At 59.8% G+C, this 20,198-nt stretch overlaps 2 protein-coding genes across 4 annotated transcripts; one reads left to right on the top strand and one right to left on the bottom strand.

The window, feature by feature from the left end:
• Positions 1–48: 48 nt before the first annotated feature.
• On the top strand, positions 49–12,010 carry Ano8 (anoctamin 8). 3 transcript variants are annotated; one of them, XM_052162899.1, is made up of 18 exons: positions 49–141; positions 1,063–2,239; positions 2,876–2,986; positions 3,104–3,236; positions 3,419–3,557; positions 3,627–3,723; positions 4,416–4,532; positions 4,613–4,740; positions 4,843–5,004; positions 5,306–5,458; positions 5,555–5,681; positions 5,776–5,831; positions 5,932–6,006; positions 6,709–7,506; positions 8,961–9,152; positions 9,245–9,376; positions 9,472–9,582; positions 11,106–12,010. In XM_052162899.1, exons 2-18 carry the CDS (start codon positions 2,134–2,136, stop codon positions 11,640–11,642), a joined length of 3,174 nt encoding a protein of 1,057 aa, XP_052018859.1. In that variant the 5' UTR covers positions 49–141; positions 1,063–2,133; the 3' UTR covers positions 11,643–12,010. The 3 variants fall into 3 exon arrangements, with proteins under 3 accessions (XP_052018859.1, XP_052018862.1, XP_052018860.1); XM_052162900.1 differs by lacking the exon at positions 49–141 and adding an exon at positions 154–240; XM_052162902.1 differs by lacking the exon at positions 4,416–4,532.
• Positions 12,011–12,865: 855 nt separating this feature from the next.
• Dda1 (DET1 and DDB1 associated 1) lies at positions 12,866–19,819 on the bottom strand. Its single transcript, XM_052162907.1, has 5 exons — positions 19,676–19,819; positions 15,887–15,967; positions 15,758–15,809; positions 14,201–14,262; positions 12,866–13,466 (listed from the first exon to the last, which is right to left on the bottom strand). The coding sequence occupies exons 1-5, from the start codon at positions 19,802–19,804 to the stop codon at positions 13,356–13,358; spliced, it is 435 nt and encodes a 144-aa protein (XP_052018867.1). The 5' UTR covers positions 19,805–19,819; the 3' UTR covers positions 12,866–13,355.
• Positions 19,820–20,198: the final 379 nt, after the last annotated feature.

The following is a 20,198-nucleotide window of genomic DNA, read 5'->3' as shown; positions in this document are numbered from 1 at the left end:
GGGGGAAGCCACGCCCTAGGCCTGGGAAAATCTGATCCAAATTTCTGGGAAGGTTCTTCCTGGCCCTTCTTGGGTCTCTTCACTAACCCCTGTTACTCCATCTTTGCCAGCGGCAGCTCCTGGGCAAGCATCTTTAGCCAGGTACCATCCACAGGCCAGGAAGCCCTCCCGGCGGCTCCAGCCCAGCTCCGGCACCAGCTCTGCCTTCCCCGCCCTTTCCGGGGTCCCGGTTGGCCGTAGGTCCGATGTGTGCTCCGGGATGGGCATTCTGGGGCGTCGAGTTACCTTCGGGTTAACCCGGGACAGCGCTGAACTGCAGGGTGCAGGAGCAGGCTGGACCCGCAGGCTGGGGTGGGCGGGGCTTCGCGAGAGCCAATTCTCTGGTTCTGGACTCGTGCGGGCGGGCGCTCTGGAGTTCTAGCGCCGGGCACAGTATAGTCCCAAAGCCCTCAGGTCCCACGTCTGCCCTACTTTCAGTCTGTGAAACAGGGACAGTGACGTTGTCCATCTCCCGTGGTTCCATCTTAACACGTTTACAGCAAGTGCTCATTACCTACCGATCAGTGAGAAGCAAACTGGGCATCTACCTAGCCTGGGCTCACAGGACTTCAGGGCAGGGCACTCCGGGAGGTGAGGGCATGGGTTTTGGTGCTTGCCTCTAAGCCTGACGACCCGAGTTCAATCCCCTGGACCCACGTGGTGGAAGGACTCAGTTTCCACAGGTGTCGGTCTTCTGACCTCCACTCGACAAAGCACTCCTGCCCCAGCAAATAAATGTTCTCTAAAAGTCGGGGATTAGACAAAAAAGAGGCGGCCTAGAGCCCGAGGCTTAGTTTCGTGGTAGAGCATTTCCCAGCAAGCTGGACGCCTGACAGCCTCGCTTCCCACCCAGGGTCACCCAGAGAGCACAAGTTTCAGACAAGCAGCATTTCTTTATGGCTGTGCTCCGTGTAGTAGCCAGAACAATCAAAACAGTGTATCTGAAATGCATGTAATTCAGTGGGCTTATTTTTGAGGTCTATTATTATTTCTTTATTCGTTCATTTCTTTATTTTTTAACAGTGTGTAAGCTCTGGTGTCGGGGTATTCAGCATCCCCTGGAGCTGGAGTTACAACGAGTGGAGGTGGAGGAACTGAACCCTGGTCCTGGAGAAGAACCACAAGTGCTCCTAACCGCGGGGCGAGCCCAGCAGTTCTCTTCACCCCTTTGTGACACTGTCCTGGGACTCTGGGGTGGCCGTGGACTTGCTATGAGGCCTCTGAGGATGGTTTTGAAATCCGGCTCTTTCTGCCTCCTGAGTTAGCTGTTAGCTCCGTGCTGGGCCAGCAATCTACCGACTGGTCACACCAGCCGGTGCCCTCTAGATGTTTCTCTGTCTGTGAAGTGATGCTCGCCCACCGCGAACAACGAACAACTTGCGGCAGCCCCATTACATGCAGCGAGCGCCTCAAGATTGTGTTTGTTTGATAAATTTGGCACCTGCCTCCTTATCCCTTTATGGAGGCTGTATTGTAATAAGGGTTGTGTGGAAACTGAGGGCCGGAAGATGTTTTCATACCTGAACTGTATGTGCAAAGCGGGGGCAGGCAGGACCTGCTCTAATGACTTGCATTCCAGCTGAGGTCCTTGAGGTATTGTTCTCGGGTGTCACCCGCCCTCCCTGAGCACCCAGCTCTGATTCCACCCTTTGTGACTTCAATACTTTGTAGATGGGTAAACAGAGGCTGAAGGACTGAGGGTGGAAGGACTGAGGGTGGAAGAAACTCTTCTCGGTGTGGGCCGGAACAAGCACTGTGGATCCAAAAAAACAAAAAACAAAACAAAACAAAACAAAAAAAAACAAAAAAACAAACAAACGAAAAACACACGGGCGGGGACCGGAAGCAGAGATGATGCGGGCGGGTGGGACTGAGTGACTGAGAGTGACCGCGCCGAGGCTGGGAAGAATCGAGGTTTGGCTCGGGCGGGGACGACAAGCAACTGGAGCGCGGGGACGGCGGGTTGCGCGGGCGGGCGAAAGAGGCCTTTGTCTCCTCCTCCAGCGCGTTCCGCGGTGCCACTCCGGTCCCCATGAGCCCGCGGCTCACCGACGCCCGGGCGTCCCGCAGCCCCTAACCTGCCCTGTCCTCGCCATGGCCGAGGCGGCTTCGGGCGCCGGGGACCTGACCCTCGAGGGGGAGCGGGGCAAGAGGCCCCCGCCCGAGGGCGAGCCTGCGGCGCCTGCGTCTGGAGTACTGGGTATGTTTGCTGCGGGTGGCACCGGGATAGGTGTGTAGGGTGCACGCAGGGGCTGCAGGGGACGCCGATCGGGGTCACACACCTTAGCGTGTGGCCCAGAGGCTGCTCCTCGTGGAGCTGCAGCTGCGGCGCAGGGCGCGGGGTTGGGTTAGTGGGTCTGTACTGGGGGTCCCCAGTGCAGGAACGTGGACCTGCCCCTCTGCCGGCCCCAGCCTGGCCTGTGTGAGCCTCGCCACCTGGAGACTCCCAGCACGGGGAAACAGGGTGATAGGGTCCTGTGTTCAAATCCCATGTTGGCTGGGTGACCTTGAGCTCGTGGCTACTTCTCCGGGCCTCAGTTTGGTGACCTGTGAAGTGGGAGGAAGGACTGAGCTCTGCGGCTGCTTTAAGGACGCTCTGTCATACCAAGAAGCACTCAAGGCAGCTTGTGGGCACCTCATCGATTGTGGTTTGGGAGGCGGAGTTGGGCCTCAACCATGAGTAAGATTCTTAAGGCAGGACCTAGGGGGAAGGGCCTGGCTGGTGCAGGAGAGCGCAGAGCAAGCCCTGGGTGCCCAGCCCTTCAGAGCTCTAATGAGGGCCGAGTCAGTCCCTGGAGGGCCTGATCTCAGCCCAGGCTGCCATGCTGCCCCATAGAGAAACTATTTGGGAAGAGGCTCCTGCAGGCTGGACGCTACCTGGTGTCCCACAAGGCATGGATGAAGACAGTGCCCACCGAGGACTGCGACGTGCTCATGACCTTCCCAGGTATCTACACCTGCCTGCCGTGGGCCGGATGCTGCCTTTACCGCCTTGGCGGAGACGTGGAGGTCCTTGTGGGCACCTCTCGAGGCTAGACCCATTGGCCCCTCTGCCCCTCGGCAGACACCACGGATGACCACACGCTGCTGTGGCTGCTCAATCACATCCGGGTGGGCATTCCTGAGCTGATCGTGCAAGTTCGCCACCACCGCCACACGCGTGCCTACGCCTTCTTCGTCACCGCCACATACGAGAGGCGAGTCCCCTGCCTCTCCCTCCCTCTGGCCCTGTCACCCAGCTCCTTGCCCCTCTGAAGACCAACCGTTCTAACTACTCCTACTCGTTTGTCCTAAGATGTGGCTCTCGCGTAGTTCTTAGCTTGGGAATAGTGAGCCGGGAGCCCCGCGGTGAGCCCGCTATACCCTGTCCTGCCCGCAGCCTGCTCCGTGGGGCCGACGAGCTGGGTCTGCGCAAGGCTGTGAAGGCCGAGTTTGGAGGGGGCACCCGCAGCTTCTCCTGCGAAGAAGATTTCATCTACGAGAATGTGGAGAGCGAGCTACGCTTTTTCACCTCGCAGGTGACCGCCCTGCGCCCATGTCTCTTCCCCTGCAGCCCTCGTACCTAGCTCATACCCATTTCCCCACAGGAGCGGCAGAGCATCATTCGCTTCTGGTTGCAGAACCTTCGAGCCAAGCAGGGGGAGGCTCTGCACAACGTGCGCTTCTTGGAGGACCAGCCAATCAGTGAGCAGGGCGAGCCCACCATCCAATCACTTGCAGAGAGCTGGGCGTGCCTGTTAGGGTGCAAAGGGGCGGGGCCTACGGGTAATCAATCAGTGGCTAGGAAAAATTTGAGCACCCGATGAACCCAGAGAGTGCAGCCTCTTTTTGGCACCTAGTGCAATCATGGGTGAGGGGGTCTAGGCAGGCTTTTACATGTTTCTGGAAAGGTGTGGGCAGGACCATGGACAGCACTCAGGGCGTGGATTGCAAGGCCTACTGGGAAGCAAAGTCACACAAGTTCAGTTTCTGCACCAGCCTGTGTCATTCCTTAGACATTTAGACCCAGAAAGGAAGGCAGCTATTAAACTCTAAAATACACTTGGTAGGTATGGTGGGGACGCCTGTGATCTCCCAGCCCCAATCTGTTAGTTCAAGACCAGCCTGGACTACATAGTGAGACTCCCAACCATCCTTGCCCTTGTCAAATTCATCTCCAGAGTGTGTGGGTTACCACACCCAGTTTATGCCACCCTGGGGAGGGCACCCAGGCCTTCGAGCGTGCTAAGCAGAGTGCTCTGTCAACCAAGCCACATTCCCAGCCTTTGATGGGCTTAAGAGAAGGCAGAAAAACTGTGACTGGTTCCAGCCAAGGTCGGTTGCCAACTCTGGTCAGATAGTGCAGGGACAGGTATCACTCGCCCCTCCTCCTGCAGTTCCGGAGCTGGCTGCACGGGGGATCATACAGCAGGTGTTTCCAGTTCACGAGCAGCGTATTCTGAACCGTCTCATGAAGTCCTGGGTGCAGGCCGTGTGTGAAAACCAGCCTTTAGGTGTGGCTCTGTGGCTGAGGAGTGGGCTGGGGTTCCTGGAGACACTTAGAGGTGACCCAGACTCCCTTTTCTCCTGGCAGATGATATCTGTGACTATTTTGGGGTGAAGATTGCCATGTATTTTGCCTGGCTGGGCTTCTACACATCGGCAATGGTTTATCCTGCTGTCTTTGGCTCTGTTCTATATACATTCACTGAGGCTGATCAGGTAGGTACCGGGACGCGCTGGGCCAGGACTGCGGGTAGCCTAGACAGCCTTCCTCCGTGAGCTGCCTACGTCGATGACTCTGCTTTCTTCGGCTACCTACAGACAAGCCGGGATGTTTCCTGTGTGGTTTTCGCTCTCTTCAATGTGATCTGGTCAACGCTGTTCCTGGAGGAGTGGAAACGGAGAGGGGCGGAGCTAGCCTACAAGTGGGGTACACTAGACTCACCTGGGGAGGCTGTGGAGGAGCCACGCCCCCAGTTCAGGGTCAGTCTGGGGCTGAGTCTCGGTTTCCAACAAGTCCGTGAAAGAGGAATGCTGTGTTGGGGAAGGTTTTTTTTGGGGGGGGGCAAGGGGTCTCTAGGCCTAGTTAGGTAGCATCAGAGAAGTTTATGAGTCAGAGAGGCTTGTGACAGGTTGGGAGGAAGTTGGATTTGAGGTTTGAGAAGGATGCATTGAGGAGTGTCTCTTGCCAGAAAAAAAAGGCGTGGCTGAGGGAAATTTGGCTCCTATGATCAGAAAGTGGGTGTGGCCCCTGGCCTCACGACCTGTTCTGCTTGGCTGTCAGGGCATCCGGCGCATCAGCCCCATCACCCGGGCTGAGGAGTTCTACTACCCGCCCTGGAAGCGACTGCTCTTCCAGCTGCTGGTGAGCCTGCCTCTGTGCCTGGCCTGTCTCGTCAGCATCTTTGTGCTGACGCTTGGCTGCCTCCAGCTGCAGGTGATGCCTCCCCCTCGTCCCCCGCCCCCCGTGGTGACTGAGCACCGGGTCACGCTTCACGCTGCTGAGTCCCCAACCTTTTCCTGTCCCTTTCAGGAGCTAGTCTTGAGTGTGAAGGGTCTGCCCCGCCTGGTTCGCTTCTTGCCCAAGGTCATGCTGGCCTTGCTGGTCAGCCTGAGTGCTGAGGGCTACAAGAAGTTAGCTGTGTGGCTAAATGACATGGGTATGTGCTGGCAGGGGCGTCCCTCACCGTCCCGATGACCCCCATAACCCTGTGTAGGGGCAGGGTGGCCCTCACTCGCCCCCTCGGCCCCTAGAGAATTACCGGCTCGAGAGCACCTACGAGAGGCACCTCATCATCAAAGTCGTCTTGGTGAGTGAACACGCATGCGCAAAGAGGCCAGGCGGATGGGGGAGGGGCTGGGGGTCAGCAGGGCAGGGCGGCAGGATGACCACAGCTGCCTGCCTCCCAGTTCCAGTTTGTCAACTCGTACTTGAGTCTGTTCTACATCGGCTTCTACCTCAAAGACATGGACCGCCTGAAAGAGGTGAGAGCCCGCGCCCGGTCCCGGGGCAGCACTCTGGCTCCTTGGGGACGGACCCATGTAAGGGGTCCAGGGCTCTCCAGCCGCTCCCTCCCGTCCTCCATCCTTCTCTCCTTTTTGTCCGTCTGTCCGTGTGTCCTTCTCTGCCTGTCGTTCCCCTCTCCCATCTGTCCGTCCACCTGTCCGGTCGGTCCCTCCACAGCTCCTGCTACTCCTGTCCCTGACCCAGAGCCTCGAGCGGCAGTTGCGGGCGGCGCTGGTCCCGCTCGCGGCCCTGCGGTTCCGCCTGCTCCTCCTGTCCCTCCGGGGTCTCCTGCTCGTGGCCCGGGCCAAAGTACGGGCAGGTGGCGAGCCTTGGTGTGGGCAGCGTGGCTGTGCTGCGGGTGGGACATGGCGAGCATAGGGCGCATGCACAAAATGGGTCCTGGTGCAGGCGCAGGAAGACCCACTGAGGCGCCCAGGGCACTAGGCGATGACTGGGCCGGGCGGGAGAGACCTGCTCTGCGGATCCGGCCTGTCTGCAGGTTTTCATGTGGCGGTGGCATTGGGGCCGAGCTGCGGCCTCCCGTGCAGGGTTGTCGCAGGGCTGCAGGAGCACGGGGAAGGAAAGCGTGTGTGTGCGAGTGTGTGGGCGCGCGTGCACATGGTGACCTCCGCTCCCGGCCCCGCCCGCCGCCCGCCCCACGCGGCCTCCTTTCCCCGCAGATGCTGGCCACGCTGCTCATCACCCGGCAGCTGCTGCAGAACGTGCGCGAGGTGCTGCAGCCGCATCTGTACCGCAGGCTGGGCAGCGGGGAGCTGGGCCTGCGCACCGTCCTGGAGCTGGCCCGAGCCCTGCTGGGCCTGCTCAACCCCTTGCGCCCGGATCCTCGAAGGCACTTGGAGGCCCAGGCTGATGAGGGAGCCGGGAGCCGCAGGTGCCTGGGCGGTGGCTGCGGGGCACCCGAGGAGGAGGAGGAGGCAGCTGTGGAGCGGAGGCCAGCAGGGGAGGCCAGTGGGGAGGGCCCAGAAGGGCCTCGGGGCGGCAAGGAGGAGGACGGCGAGGAGGAGGAGGACGACGAGGAGGACGACGACGACTATGAGGGCGAGGAAGGAAGCCTCCTAGACTGCGGGCTGCGCCTCAAGAAGGTCAGCTTTGCCGAGCGGGGCGCAGGGCGGCGCAGGCCAGGCCCGAGCCCTGACGGCCTCCTGGAGGAGGGGAGCCCCACCATGGTAGAGAAGGGGCTGGAGCCTGGTGTGTTTACGCTGGCGGAAGAAGATGATGAGCCCGAGGGTCCTCCCGGGAGCCCCGAGCCGGAGCCCCACACGGTCTTGCTTCGTCGGGCGGGTGGCGAGGGCCGCGACCAAGGTCCTGATGGAGACCAAGATCCGGAGGCTGGCACTGGCGACGCGGCCGGGAGACAGAAAAGGCACAACAGGTCCTCGTGGATCGACCCGCCGGAGGAGGAGCAGTCGCCGCAGCTCACGCAGGCCGAGCTGGAGAGCTGCATGAAGAAATACGAGGTGAGGCGGGCAGGGCCCACGCCAAGTGCAGCCTGGGGGTGGGGACAGGAAGCCAGCCTGGGACCGGAAGCTCCGAAGAAAGCCAAGTAGGGCTGTGGCCACAGTTTCACTGCTGAGTGCTTGCAGCTCAGTCCGTAGGGTGCTTATCTTAGTGAGCAGGAAGGTAGCTCAGTCGGTAGGGTGCTTGTCTTAGTATGCAGGAAGGTAACTCAGTCGGTAGGGTGCTTGTCTTAGTGCGCAGAAAGGTACTCAGTCGGTAGGGTGCTTGTCTTAGTGCGCAGAAAGGTAGCTCAGTCGGTAGGGTGCTTGTCTTAGTATGCAGGAAGGTAACTCAGTCGGTAGGGTGCTTGTCTTAGTGCGCAGGAAGGTAGCTCAGTCGGTAGGGTGCTTGTCTTAGTACGCAGGAAGTCCTGGCTTCCACTCCAGCGCCGCACGCACCAGGCATGGTGGAGCGCAGCTGTCTCCCCAGCACTAGGACGTGGAGGTCAGAAAGCCCGGGTCATCCTCTGTTATTCTGTACGTTCTGGGTAAGCCTGGGCTACAGAAAACCCTGCCTTAGAAAAGAAATAGGAAGCCGGGCGATGGTGGCACACACCTTTAATCGCAGCATTTGGGAGGCAGAGGCAGGCGGATTACTGAGTTTGAGGCCAGCCTGGTCTACAGAGTGAGTTCCAGGACAGCCAGGGCTACACAGAGAAACCCTGTCTCGAAAAAACCAAATCCAATAAATAAATAAATAAATAAATAAATAAATAAATAAATAGGAGGCTGGGCGGTAGTGGTGCGCACCTTTGATCCCCACTTAGGAGGCAGAGAATCTCTTTATCAGTTCGAAGCCCATCTACAGAACGAGTTCCAGGACAGCCAGGGCTACACAGACCCTGTCTCAAAAACAAACAAACAGCAACAAAAAAAAGAAACCAAAAACCAATCCATAGTAGTGGAGTAATGGCTCACAAGGTAAGAGAGCTGCTAACTGGGAAAACTGGAGGCCTGAAACTCAAGCTCCCAGGATCTAACACGCCTTCTAGCCTCTGGATATTCCTGCGTACACACAACCACACAGGAATTCACACACACACAAATAAAATACAATTTAAATAAGTAAAGAGAAAAGGAAAAAAGCCCTTGGGATCCCAAGGTAGTAGAGAGCAGACTACCAAAAGTTGTGTTCCGGTGTCTGCACATGTGCTGTGGGTGTCTGCACATGTGCTGTGGGTGTCTGCACATGTGCTGTGGGTGCCTTCCAAGAAAACAGAAGCAGAGGGTGCATGGACCCAGGTTCTCAGCCGCAGACGCAGTGCCTGGGTGGCTGTGAAACCGTCAGTGAGCGCGAGAGCCTCGGGAGACTGGCGGGCCTTGGACTTGCTGAGGATGGTGGGGACTCTGGGTCTAGTGGGATGGACGTGGCAAGCAGTGCCGGGCCTGACGGAGCCCGGTGGGCCCGTGCTCAGGACACGTTCCAGGACTACCAGGAGATGTTCGTGCAGTTTGGCTACGTAGTGCTCTTCTCCTCCGCTTTCCCGCTGGCCGCCCTGTGCGCCCTGGTCAACAACCTGATCGAGATCCGGAGCGATGCCTTCAAGCTCTGCACCGGCCTGCAGCGGCCGTTCGGCCAGCGTGTGGAGAACATCGGCCAGTGGCAGGTGGGCTGCTCAGGCCGGCCCAGAGGGCGTGGTGCCTGGGGGACGGGGGCTCCTGACTGGGCCCGTCCTTGACCCTCCTTCCTCCCCTGCAGAAGGTCATGGAGGCGATGGGTGTGCTGGCCATCGTAGTGAACTGCTACCTCATTGGCCAGTGTGGCCAGCTGCAGCGCCTGTTCCCATGGCTGAGCCCAGAGGCGGCCATCGTGTCTGTGGTGGTGCTAGAGGTGGGCCTGGGGGCCTGAGGGTGGGGCCTGGGACAAGGTGGGGTGGGGAGGCTAGGCCTCCCTGAGCCTGCAGCCCCTGCTGTCTGTCCCCACAGCATTTGGCTCTTCTAGTCAAGTACCTCATCCACGCCGCCATCCCTGACCTCCCCGGCTGGGTAGCTGAAGAGATGGCCAGACTGGAGTACCAGCGGCGGGAAGCCTTCAAGGTATGGGCCGGGGTCAGGTTGAAGTGGTTTCAGGAGGGACTAAAGTCAAGGCCAAAGCCTTAGAGGAAAGGCTGCAGCATAGGCAGCACCCCACGCCACCCCACCCCACCCACCCCACCCCAGGTTCTGTACTTAGGGATTCTATCAACTAGGATGGGAGGTTTTCAGAAAGGTCATGGCGTACACAGGGTGTGCGGGTGCGTAGCTGTTATTCCAGCATGGGTTCAAGCCCATCCTCGGTTGCGCAGATATATATCCTACAGCCAGCCTAGACTACAGGCTGTGCTCTCAAAAACAAACAAACCACAAAGCCTAATTTGCATCTGGACTGACTACAGCCAGGTCTCCTGCGTTTTCCTTCTGTGTGGAGAAGGTTCTATGGCTCTACAGGGATAGCTCATCCCTGCCTCAAATTTGGAATGCCCGCCTCAGCCTTCTAAAGGCAGGCGTGTACCACCACAACTGCTTTTTGTTTTGTTGTCTTTTTGACATTCTTCTGTTTGGTGTTATTGAGTCCTTCATTCCCAGCCTGTTAGCTGGGACCTCCGATGAGGGGCACGGTGCGCCTCGGAGCCGATCACTCGGCATTGCTAGAGACTCATCCCAAGACTTTATGTTTATTTAATTGAACTTTGTTACGAATCTGCTTGCGTGTGCATGTGCACCGTGGTTATGCATGTGCACCGTGGTTAGACAGTGCCCCTGGAGACCAGTAGAGGGCGTCAGATCCCGCGAACCGAAGTTACAGGTGGCAGTGAGCTGCCTTGGGGGTGGCTTAGCAAAAGCGGCCGCCTCTGCAAGAGCAGCTGGTGTTCTTAACCACTGAGCCTCTCTCCAGCCCCCAGGGGCTGTGAACATATAAAAGGCAGGATGCCACTGTAGCAGGGACCAGGGCGACCGTATTTGTGGGTCTTGGACCCAACTCCCTGGATGGGGGGGGGGGGGGGAATGCCGCGTACCTTGTGCTCATCGCAGTGGGTGTTGTCTAGACTCTTGATGGCACAAGCTCTCAAGAACGTTCATTCTTCAGCTTGCCAGTCTGCCTCTAACAAACTCCTCTGCCAACCGCGGGGCCAAGGAGCTGCACCTTCTAGGGAAAACTTTAGGAAGGCTGTCTGTCGCCCTACCGGAGTCACGGGCGGGATTCTAGCCTGGGCCTCTACTGCTGGTCCTCATCAGTTCCAAGCTGAATTTTAATTAATTTATAAAGACGAGCCCTGAGTGGTGGCTCATGTCTGCGATCCCAGCCCTGGGGGGCGGGAGGCTGGCAGATTCCGAATTTGGGCAACACAATGAAACCCTGTCTCAAAAACAAAGAAGGGGAGAGGGAGGGAAGAGATTCTCCTGAGAAAGCCCCAGCAGGTCCCCAGCCTCCGCCATCCCCTGCTCTCCGAGCAGCAGCCCGGAGTTTGCTTATCCTCTCTCAGTTCCGCAGGCATTGGGTTGGCGACAGGTCAGGGGTTCGGGCCTGGGGTAGGTCCGGTCGTAGCTGGCTCTCAGCCCGCATGTCTCCCCCCATGCAGCGGCACGAGCGGCAGGCGCAGCAGCGCTTTCAGCAGCAGCAGCGGCGACGGCGCGAGGAGGAGGAACGGCAGCGGCACGCGGAGCAGCAGGCGCGGCGGGAGCGCGACGCGGGAGGCCGCGAGGAGGCGCGCGCGGAGGCCCCGGGCCCCGACCCCGCGGCGGAGCGCGGCGCGGCCAAGGCCAAGGGCAGCGAGCGGCCCCGTCGGCCCGGAGCGCTGCTGCCGCCCGGCCCTGTGCTGCGGCTGAAGCAGATCATCCCGTTGCAGACTAGGCCGCCCGCGCCCACCGGGTGCGCGCCCCCGCCGCGCTCGCCGGCGGACACGCGCCTGCCCGCCTTCCTCAGCCTGCGCTTCCTCAAGGCGCCCGAGCGAGGCCCCTCCCCGCCGCGGCCCGGGAAGCTGTTCGCCTTCGCGGCGCGCGAGCCCGCAGCCAACGGGGCCCCCGGGGGCGGCGCGCGCGCTCACAGGAGCGCCGGGGACGAGCCCGCGGCCGCCGAGCCGGAGCCGCGGCCGGAGGACGCAGGTCACAGGCCTTAACCGGGGCGCGCGTCGCGAGGGCAGTGGGCGCCGTGGGGCCCCGCGAACCGCGCTCTCCCTCCGCAGGGCCCGCCTCGCCTCCCGCCGGCTGTTGGCGCTGGGACGCGCCCTGGGGCTGCGGCGACAACCCGCCCCGTGTTCCCGCGGATGTCCCCGCGCGCCCTGCGCAGCCCGCCTGCTGGCCCACAGCCCGCCACTAGCCCCGCCGCGCCCCTGCCGTCCCCTCGACCAGGATGGGGGCCTCGAACGAACTCCCCCCACCCCCGTACAGAAAAGTACACAGGATGGGCGGTTATTTATTTGTTTTTAATTTATTTTGTCATATTTTTGTAAAACGGCAGAAATGCAATAAAATGTCTATTTCAACAGTGCTCGAGGTCAGTGACGGGGCCTTGGCAGAGCCGTGGCTGGAGGCTGAGCACCCTAGTTCACCCAGGGTGAGGCTCTAGGACACCGGGGAGCCTCTCTGGTCTGGGTCCTGATGCACATGGCACCCCACACCTCAGCCAAATGTGACAAGAGCACGGTCCGCTCATGGGGTGCCCAGGACAGAGGTTCTGCACCGGGCGCAGCCTGCTGAACCTAGAGTCCGCTCACATGCCAGCCTGCGGGAGCCTGGGCAGTCCAGGCGACACTCCAGGTGCACAGTAGTGGCACAGCAAAGGCAATCATGGGAAGGCAGGTGGAATTCCGACCAGGACCTGAGAGTGGCAGAAACTGAGGGGGACCTCCAGAGGCAGACACAGGGTGCAGCTCCAGGAGGGACACCAGGGCTTAATAGGGCGTGGCGACAGTTGCAGTCACTGCATGAGGCTGAGATGCTACTAGGGCCGTAGCAGGCCCACAGCCAAGTAATGACTCCTGGGCAACAGACACCTTTAACCTTTATAAGCAGGGCACAGCCTGTGTGCGGGGTCCCCAGAACCCCATTCCTGCAGTGTACCATGCTACAGCGGAGGCTGTAGTGCCACTCTACCAGCCCAGGTAGTTCCCCATGTCCCTATGACAGTGTTGCCACCTCAGCCCTGCAGTATTCTAGAGTGGCCAACTCGATACCGGTGCCGGAGACTGGCGGCCTTGCGCGTGGTGCCCAGTGGTGGGTGGCTGTAGGTCAGCCCCAGGGCTCTGTCCCGGGCTCAGCCGCTCAGGGGCCCGAGCCCAGGGCTGCTTCCTACAGTTCCCAGCGGCTCCAGCCCAGGTGTGCGGAGCAAAGACGCCGTGCGGAGTAGGAAAGGTCCTTTTATTGGGGTCGACGTGGAGCACGGGCTAGTCCATGATAAGTGACGGAAGAGAGATCCAGAGGGGCCAGCTCTTTCCTGCCCTGGCGCGGGCTCAGACTGAGGCCTGGGCACGGGCGGACCGGGGGACCTGCGACCCCGCCAGGCCTGTGGGTGGGAAGGAGCGAAAAGGCCGCTCGGTGTGTTGGGGGACCAGCCCACCCTGGGCTCTGGACCCCGGTGAGGTCTCGCTGCGGGTGGCTGGGTGGGGGACACCACTGTGCTTTGAAAAGCATCTACCGACACCTCGCGGCTGGGCCTGATGTCCCTTTAACCAATGCTTGACACGAGTTACAGCATAAATAAAAACTCAAGGAAAATAAATACATGGGTCCTATGAGGTTGGAGGGCGCGGACTGGATGTAGGAGGCGGGCTGCGCTTACACACGCGGGTGGGAGTGGACAGGGCTGACAGACGAGGGGCGATGCACAGGACCTAGGTGTCCTCGGGCATGTCGGGGCTGTCGGTCCGGGCCACCTTGCGGGGCGGCGCTGAGCTCTCGCCCTCCGCCTCCACCTGCTCTTGGTCTCTCTTCTTGGCAGCATTCTGGAGGTGGGGGAGGGGAGGGGAAGCGTCTGAGGGCGGGGGCAGCACCAGGGCAGCCAGTGGCACGGGTCTTCCTCCCGACCTTTTTGACACAGTCTCTACACAGTGGTGGTGTCCCAAAACTATGTAGACCAGGCTAGCCTCAAACTCAGAGAGCCTCCAGTGGGCCTCTGGAGTGCTGGGATTAAAGTTGTGAGTCTGCCAACGACCTCTTCTCAACGGCCTAGAGGGCGCCAGTTGCCAGCCACCTGGGGACGCCCGGCAAGGCACCCACGCAGGCTGCAAGGTGGGTGTGTTTTTACACAAAATCTAAACTAACTGGTGGCATAGGCCTGTAGACTACCACTTGAAAGTCAAGAGGCAGGAGGATCACTCTAATTAAAGTATGAGGGCATCCTGGGCTCTGTGAGACTTGTGTCCAAAGAACAAACAAACAAACTAAAAAACCCACACAAAACCAAACAAATTCATGGTCGCATACACCTCAAGCTGACCCAAAACACTGAATCTTGGCATGCTGAACGTTGGAATGTCAGGGATGTACCATGTGGGCTGGAATTTTTGGCCAACTGGGCACTGGTTGTGTAGTGCAGAATGCACCAGACTCATCCTGTCTCTTAAGTACTAGGACCCCAAGAGCATGCCCACTGAAATACTGTCACTGTCCTGGTCACCTGAAGAACTCCTACTCAACCCTCAAGGCCCCACTCAAACATTCCCGGTAAGAACCTTGCCTTTTTGTCCCATTGCTGGTGCAGGTACCGCAGGAGTATGTTCGTCTTTTCTGTCACAATGACTGAGAAGCAAAGAGAGAGAGTGAGACTCTGACCTCCACCGTGGCCTCCTGGCCTGCCTTGCCAGAAATGAAGCTCAAATCCAACACCTCTATCTTAGACACGTCTGAAGGTTGGCATTTCCCTTTTGAGGACACAGCTCTAACTCTGGTCTGTGGCCCCGACCCTCAGGCTTTCAGTGCCCAGCGTGGAGCCCAGGCTCCGGGACACAGGCCAGCACTCGGCTGAGGGGGGTTCCATCTGCCTCAGTGTTCTCCCAGGGCCCATGCGGGGCGGTGAGACACCAGGGGAGAAATGAGGGGCAAGGGCGAGGTCTGGGTACAGGCCAGACCCTCAGCAGGGAGCTACACTACGCACGGGCCGTGCCCTCTTTCCTGGTTCTTAAAAAGATTCATTTTGTTTTTAAGAATTTATTTTGATTATTTTAAATGTATGTGTGTCTGGGGGAGGGACTGCATGTGTCCCAGGAGGCCACAAGGGCGCTGTATCCTCAGGGAGCTGGAGAGAGGTGTGTGTGTGTGTGTGTGTGTGTATGTGTGTGTTAGGCACAGCAAGGTGCTGGGGTCTGGCCTCGGCCCCCCTGGGCGGCCGCAGCAGCAGCAAGCACTAGCCCTGAGCACGAGGCTGGCCGCTGGCTGGGCTGGGACACCTGCCTGGGGCAGTCGAGTCTGTCCCCGCTAGGTAGGTTCTGGGGACTGAACCGGGACTCTAAGCCTGGTGGTGGGCACCTACAGCTGCTGAGCTGAGCCATCCCCTGGACATCAGACTCTATTTTTTGAGACCAGATATCACTATGTAACTGTCGCAGTCTTGGAGTTTGCTCTGTAGACCAGGCCGGACTCAAACTCACAGAAATGCACCAGCCTCTGCCTCCCGAGTGCTGGACTTAGTGCTGTGCACTGCCAAGCCTGGCTTTCAGATTCTTTTTTGACAGTTAAAAGCACCAGGCCCTTTCCTCCCACGCCACAGCACAGGGCCTGGCAGCACTGCCCACAGGCCCAGTGGTCACGGCCTCACCACTTCCACCCTCCAGCCCTCGGCTTGTGGTTCTTGAGCATCCCCGTGGGCGCACACGGGCCTCAGCCTTGCCGCTGCCTCGCCTGGGACTTGCTGCTGAGGGCTGGTGGTGTCTTTTGCTGCCCCAGGCTGGCCGGGCCTACACTCCTGGTAGGGTAGATTCCCATTACCGACTGCTGCGGAGGAACCTGGTCTCACGTGGCTCCAGGGATCTAAACTCCTATTTAAACTCGTGATCCTGCGGCCTCAGCACCAGGGCGCTGGGTAGCAGGTGGGCGGGCTCACCTCGCCTGTTTCATGTGCTGCTGTGCTGGGGTGGAGCCCCGGCTCGGGCAGACAGCAGGAGAGCGCAGGGCAGTCAGGCTGAGGAGAGCCAGTGTGTGCTGCTCCCAGGCACAGTGCTTGTTGTCCCCAGGATAACCCCTTACCCGCCATAGGCCCTTCCTAGCTGTGCGGAGGGCGAAGCCCTACAGTACTCACTCTGTTCTGACGGGTATTCTCGGGTCGGCAGGTATACTGAGGGACGGCGGTTCTGTGGACGGGGAGCGGTGGGTTAGCTGGTAACCCTCATCCTCAGGACAGCGACGCCACCCCCAGCCCCACACTTACCGAGGCCTTGCACACGGAGTCCGCGTGGAACCTGCTGAAGTTGCTCTTGTTGTAGACGGGCAAGCCTTTCAGAAAGTCTGCCTGGAGACAGGGGGCGTGTGAGGCCTCCATGCAGACAAGGGCACCCCACCTGGTGCTACGTATGTCTGTGTGAGGGAAGGTGTATGGGTGTCACTGTGTGTGTGTTGGCGTGTGCGTGTGCAGAGGACAAGACGTTCAGGTCATTTCCCCCTTCCACCAGGTGGGTCTGTCATCAGGCTGTCATCTGTAAACACTTTCGTGCTCTCTACCTTACTAGCCCTGAAGCTCTTTAAAGTTATACTTCCTCTGGGCTCAGCAGTGCCTGCCTGCCTACCCTCCAACGCCCATGAGACTAAGACAGGGGGATTACTACAAATCCCAAACCTGCCTGGACTACAGAGTGAGACCCTATCTCAACAACAAAGCAATAGTGAAGCCAAGTGGTGATAAACTCTTCAGTCCCAGTACTCGGGAGACAGAGTTTGAGGCCAGTGGGTCTACAGAGTGAGTTCCAACAGCCAGGGCTACACAGTCACTGTGTGTGTGTGTGTGTGTGTGTGTGTGTATGCGGGAGGGGACAATAATGATAGGATACGTCATAAGATGGGCGTGGCTCCCCAGCACCCAGCTCAGCTGGGGTGGGAGCAGAGGCTGGAGAGCCTGTCAGTTTGAGGGCCGGCTGGCCATGGTCACAACACCTTGTCTTAAAAAAGTCAACGTAGCTGGGGCGGTGGTGACGCACGCCTGTAATCCCAGCACTTGGGAGGCAGAGGCAGGCAGATTTCTGAGTTCGAGGCCAGCCTGGTCTACAGAGTGAGTTCCAGGACAGCCAGGGCTACACAGAGAAACCCTGTCTCAAAAAAAAAAAAACAAAAACAAAAAAATCACCGTGGACTAAAGTCATAGGAGGCGTGTGAATGGCCAGCCGGCCCTGCTTCTGGGAAAGACCCTAGGTCTGCCTGGGACGGGGCTGCCCTACTTCATACACACAAAAGGAGCTGGCTTTTGGTGTGGCGAGGGGCCTGTAACTGTCTTCAGTCCGAGTCACTTGGGGAGGCAGCCAGGATGTTTACTAACTCACCAAATGTCACTCAAGTCTGGGGAGGGGCAGCACATGAACCACACAGGTCTGTGGCTTCTAGTGTGCCCCGCCCTAGGAGATGTCACTGTGTGTGCTGTCATGTGCTGGCACAGGCCCCCATTACTTTCTTCCCTGTGACATTCCTGAGGCCTAGGCCTGGACATTCTGGGACGGTAGAGGTGCTGCACAATGGCCACCCCCTCTGCTGGCCTGGAATGTGGCTAGGCAGCCTCAGTGTCCCTGCTCTCAGCCTCGACCTGCTGCTCTGGCTGCTCAGTGTCCCGGGAGCACTCCTCCAGCTCACTGTCCCGGGAGCACTCCTCCAGCTCACTGTCCCGGGAGCACTCCTCCAGCTCAGTGTCCCGGGAGCACTCCAGCTCAGTGTCCCGGGAGCACTCCAGCTCAGTGTCCCGGGAGCACTCCAGCTCAGTGTCCCGGGAGCACTCCAGCTCAGTGTCCCGGGAGCACTCCTCCAGCTCAGTGTCCCGGGAGCACTCCTCCAGCTCAGTGTCCCGGGAGCACTCCTCCAGCTCACTGTCCCGGGAGCACTCCTCCAGCTCACTGTCCCGGGAGCACTCCTCCAGCTCAGTGTCCCGGGAGCACTCCAGCTCAGTGTCCCGGGAGCACTCCAGCTCAGTGTCCCGGGAGCACTCCAGCTCAGTGTCCCGGGAGCACTCCAGCTCAGTGTCCCGGGAGCACTCCAGCTCAGTGTCCCGGGAGCACTCCTCACCACCCTAGGATGCAGGTTTCAATGTTCCCTCCGCACATGCCCAGGCCAGAGCACTGCTACAGGCCTGACCAGGTGCCTGGGTCTGCCCATGTTTGGCTTGGGGCAGAAGCCAAGCGAGTTTGGAGCCCAGGTAAGTCTGGGGCAGGCATGCAGAAGAGACCCTGTCCTGTTTATGCCCCCCACAGCTGTCACCCCAGTATTTTGGAGGTAGAAGCAACAAGATGGGGGTGGGGGAGCACAAGGCTAGCCTTGGCTCCACAGAGAGACCCTGTCTCAAAACAACAGCAAAGTATTCTTGACTGCCCCCCACAGCGCTGGGTGCTCTCATCTTTCTGGTTTGTCACATGCTCAGCCACTACTGTCCATCAGGGACACACCCTCCAACTTTCCCACTGGCCTGAGCTGTGCCCAAGGCGGACCCCACAAAGCCAGCATACTCACTAGGCTAGCGCACTAAGCCCTCAGGCTGGGACTGGGCAGACCACACAGAAGACCCCAACCCCTCATCAAAGCTGGGTCTGCTGCTGGTCAGGTGAGTGGGGTCTGACCTCCCAGGGTAGGCTGTGTCGCCTGTGCATGGCCACTTCAGAGAGGCAGTCAGGGACAACACGGGGACAGAGGTCCCTCAGGTCAGGGCATGAGTGTGTCCCTGTCTGCATTTCTAAAGGAAGACAGAACTGCCTCCTGCGAGCTAAGAAGGCCTCAAGATGTAGGCACCAACTCCCTCACGGGCCGTTGAGGGCAAGGGAAGCTGCGCAGGCAGAGGTGCAGCTGGTGCAAAGGCCCTGGGACAGGAGGGACTGGAGAGCCTGGGCAGTCGACACTAGGAAAGGGCTGTGCAGGTAGGGATGAGGTCACAAAGCAGGGTGCTGCCCTGACAGGGTACCAAGAGCAGACTCCCTCAGGGGCCGGGGCGCTCTCCATGTTAGAAAGCACACAACTCGTCATCTGTGAAAACCTGATTCTATGTTCATCAAAGCTGGCCAAAGCGCTGGGGTGGGGAAGGGTAGGGAGGAGGCTGCACAGGGAGGGGGAAGGTGGCAAGGGCAGGTTTTTGGTGTGGCGAATAAGGTTGCAGAGGTGACAGGGACCTCACAGCCACGACTCTGTCTAGAAACTCTTCTGTGTGGCTCACTGCCTACTCTCCAGGGCGTGGCTGGCGTATGGGGTCTGGACTCATCATTGCCCAGCTGGGAGGGATGGCCACTGCCTCAGGTCACAGATAGGAGCCCCATCCAAAAGCCACGGAAGCCACGAGCCTGGAGCAGGCTCTGCGCTCCCAGCTGCTTACAGGGATCACCGCTCTTCAAGACTGGGGGTACAGCGAGGGAACGTCCCCCAGCTCATCAGTGGGCAGGTGCCTGTGCTAGCCCCTGTTGACACCCCATCCTAAGGGGCTGGCACCCACATTCTGCAAACAGGGAGGAGAAACTGTACCCTCTTTAAGGACAAGTGTGGGCTCGAGAGGGAGAGAAAGGGGTGGGGAGCCTAGGAAACGGGTCTGGCGCGATGTCGCACCTCCTTTAGCGACAAAGCCCTGTATGTTAGTGACAACCCCCTCCCTACGATGCACCTCAAACGCCCCAAACCCGAGGAGCCAAGTCGAGGAGAAGAGCCCGGAGCGGGGGATGGGGGTGGGGAGGGGGGGGGATGTTCAAGGGACCCCACCCCGTCGTAAGCGATTTCCGGGAGGGGGAGACAAGAGACAGTCGCGACCCGGAAATGAATGAGTTGTCAGGGCCTGGAAGCACACGTAGGGTCAGGGGTCGCAGAAAGAGCCCGAGAGGGGTCCATGGGCAGCCCTCGGAGGGGTCCGGGGCGGGATCGTAGGCCACAGGTCAGCGCGAGGGGCGGGGGCGGGGCTAAGTGGGGGGGTCGGGCGGGGAGCCTTGAGAGGCAGTGGGGGACCCCGTGCCGCCGTGCCGGGCAGTAAGGGAGGCCGCACGGCCGCGCTCACCATCGTCCGCGTCCTCTGCCACCCGGGCCGCCGCCGCCGCCGCCGCCGCAGCTCCTTCCCAGTCGCAGCCGCACTGCCACTTCCAGCCGCCGCGCAGCTCACACCGATGGCAACAGCACCGCGCGTCATTGGCCCGCGTGGTGGCCCCGCCCTTCACGGCGGCCGCGCCCGACGCGCTCCCATTGGCCCGCCGGTGCTCGCTCGCGTTACCATTGGTCTCTACATCTCCGCCTTCGTCGTCGAGTTCGGTTGAAGGATCAAACCCCGCCCGGGACTTGAGAAGTAAGGACTTGAGATCCGGAAGTGGGCGGTGGCCCGCGCAATGCCTCCTGGGAGCGGTAGTTCGCAGCTCGCCGGCGATGCGGCAAGGCTCTGCTTCTGGGGACGGCTCCACCTTTTCTGTGATGTCCCCAGAAAGGACCATTGTAATGAGTCCATCCAACTCTCAGCCGTCTACGCTGGCTCTCAACCTACAGTTCATCTTTTTGAGGTCTTATAGCACAGGCTGACTTTAAATATGTAG

Source organism: Apodemus sylvaticus, chromosome 18, assembly GCF_947179515.1.
Source record: "Apodemus sylvaticus chromosome 18, mApoSyl1.1, whole genome shotgun sequence".
Taxonomy (NCBI): Eukaryota; Metazoa; Chordata; class Mammalia; order Rodentia; family Muridae; genus Apodemus; species Apodemus sylvaticus.
This window is presented reverse-complemented; position numbering and strand designations above follow the sequence as displayed.

Bases quoted from the DNA above. Each gene is read 5' to 3' on its own strand.
- Ano8 (XM_052162899.1), top strand. From the start codon at position 2,134: ATGGCCGAGGCGGCTTCGGGCGCCGGGGACCTGACCCTCGAGGGGGAG. The intron at 7,507-8,960 runs GTGAGGCGGGCA...GCCCGTGCTCAG, and splicing joins GCTGCATGAAGAAATACGAG to GACACGTTCCAGGACTACCA. The intron at 9,377-9,471 runs GTGGGCCTGGGG...CTGTCCCCACAG, and splicing joins TGTCTGTGGTGGTGCTAGAG to CATTTGGCTCTTCTAGTCAA.
- Dda1 (XM_052162907.1), bottom strand. From the start codon at position 19,804: ATGACGCGCGGTGCTGTTGCCATCGGTGTGAGCTGCGCGGCGGCTGGA. The intron at 15,968-19,675 runs GTGAGCGCGGCC...CCCTGTCTCCAG, and splicing joins GGCAGAGGACGCGGACGATG to GCAGACTTTCTGAAAGGCTT. The intron at 15,810-15,886 runs GTAAGTGTGGGG...CCCCGTCCACAG, and splicing joins ACTCCGTGTGCAAGGCCTCG to AACCGCCGTCCCTCAGTATA.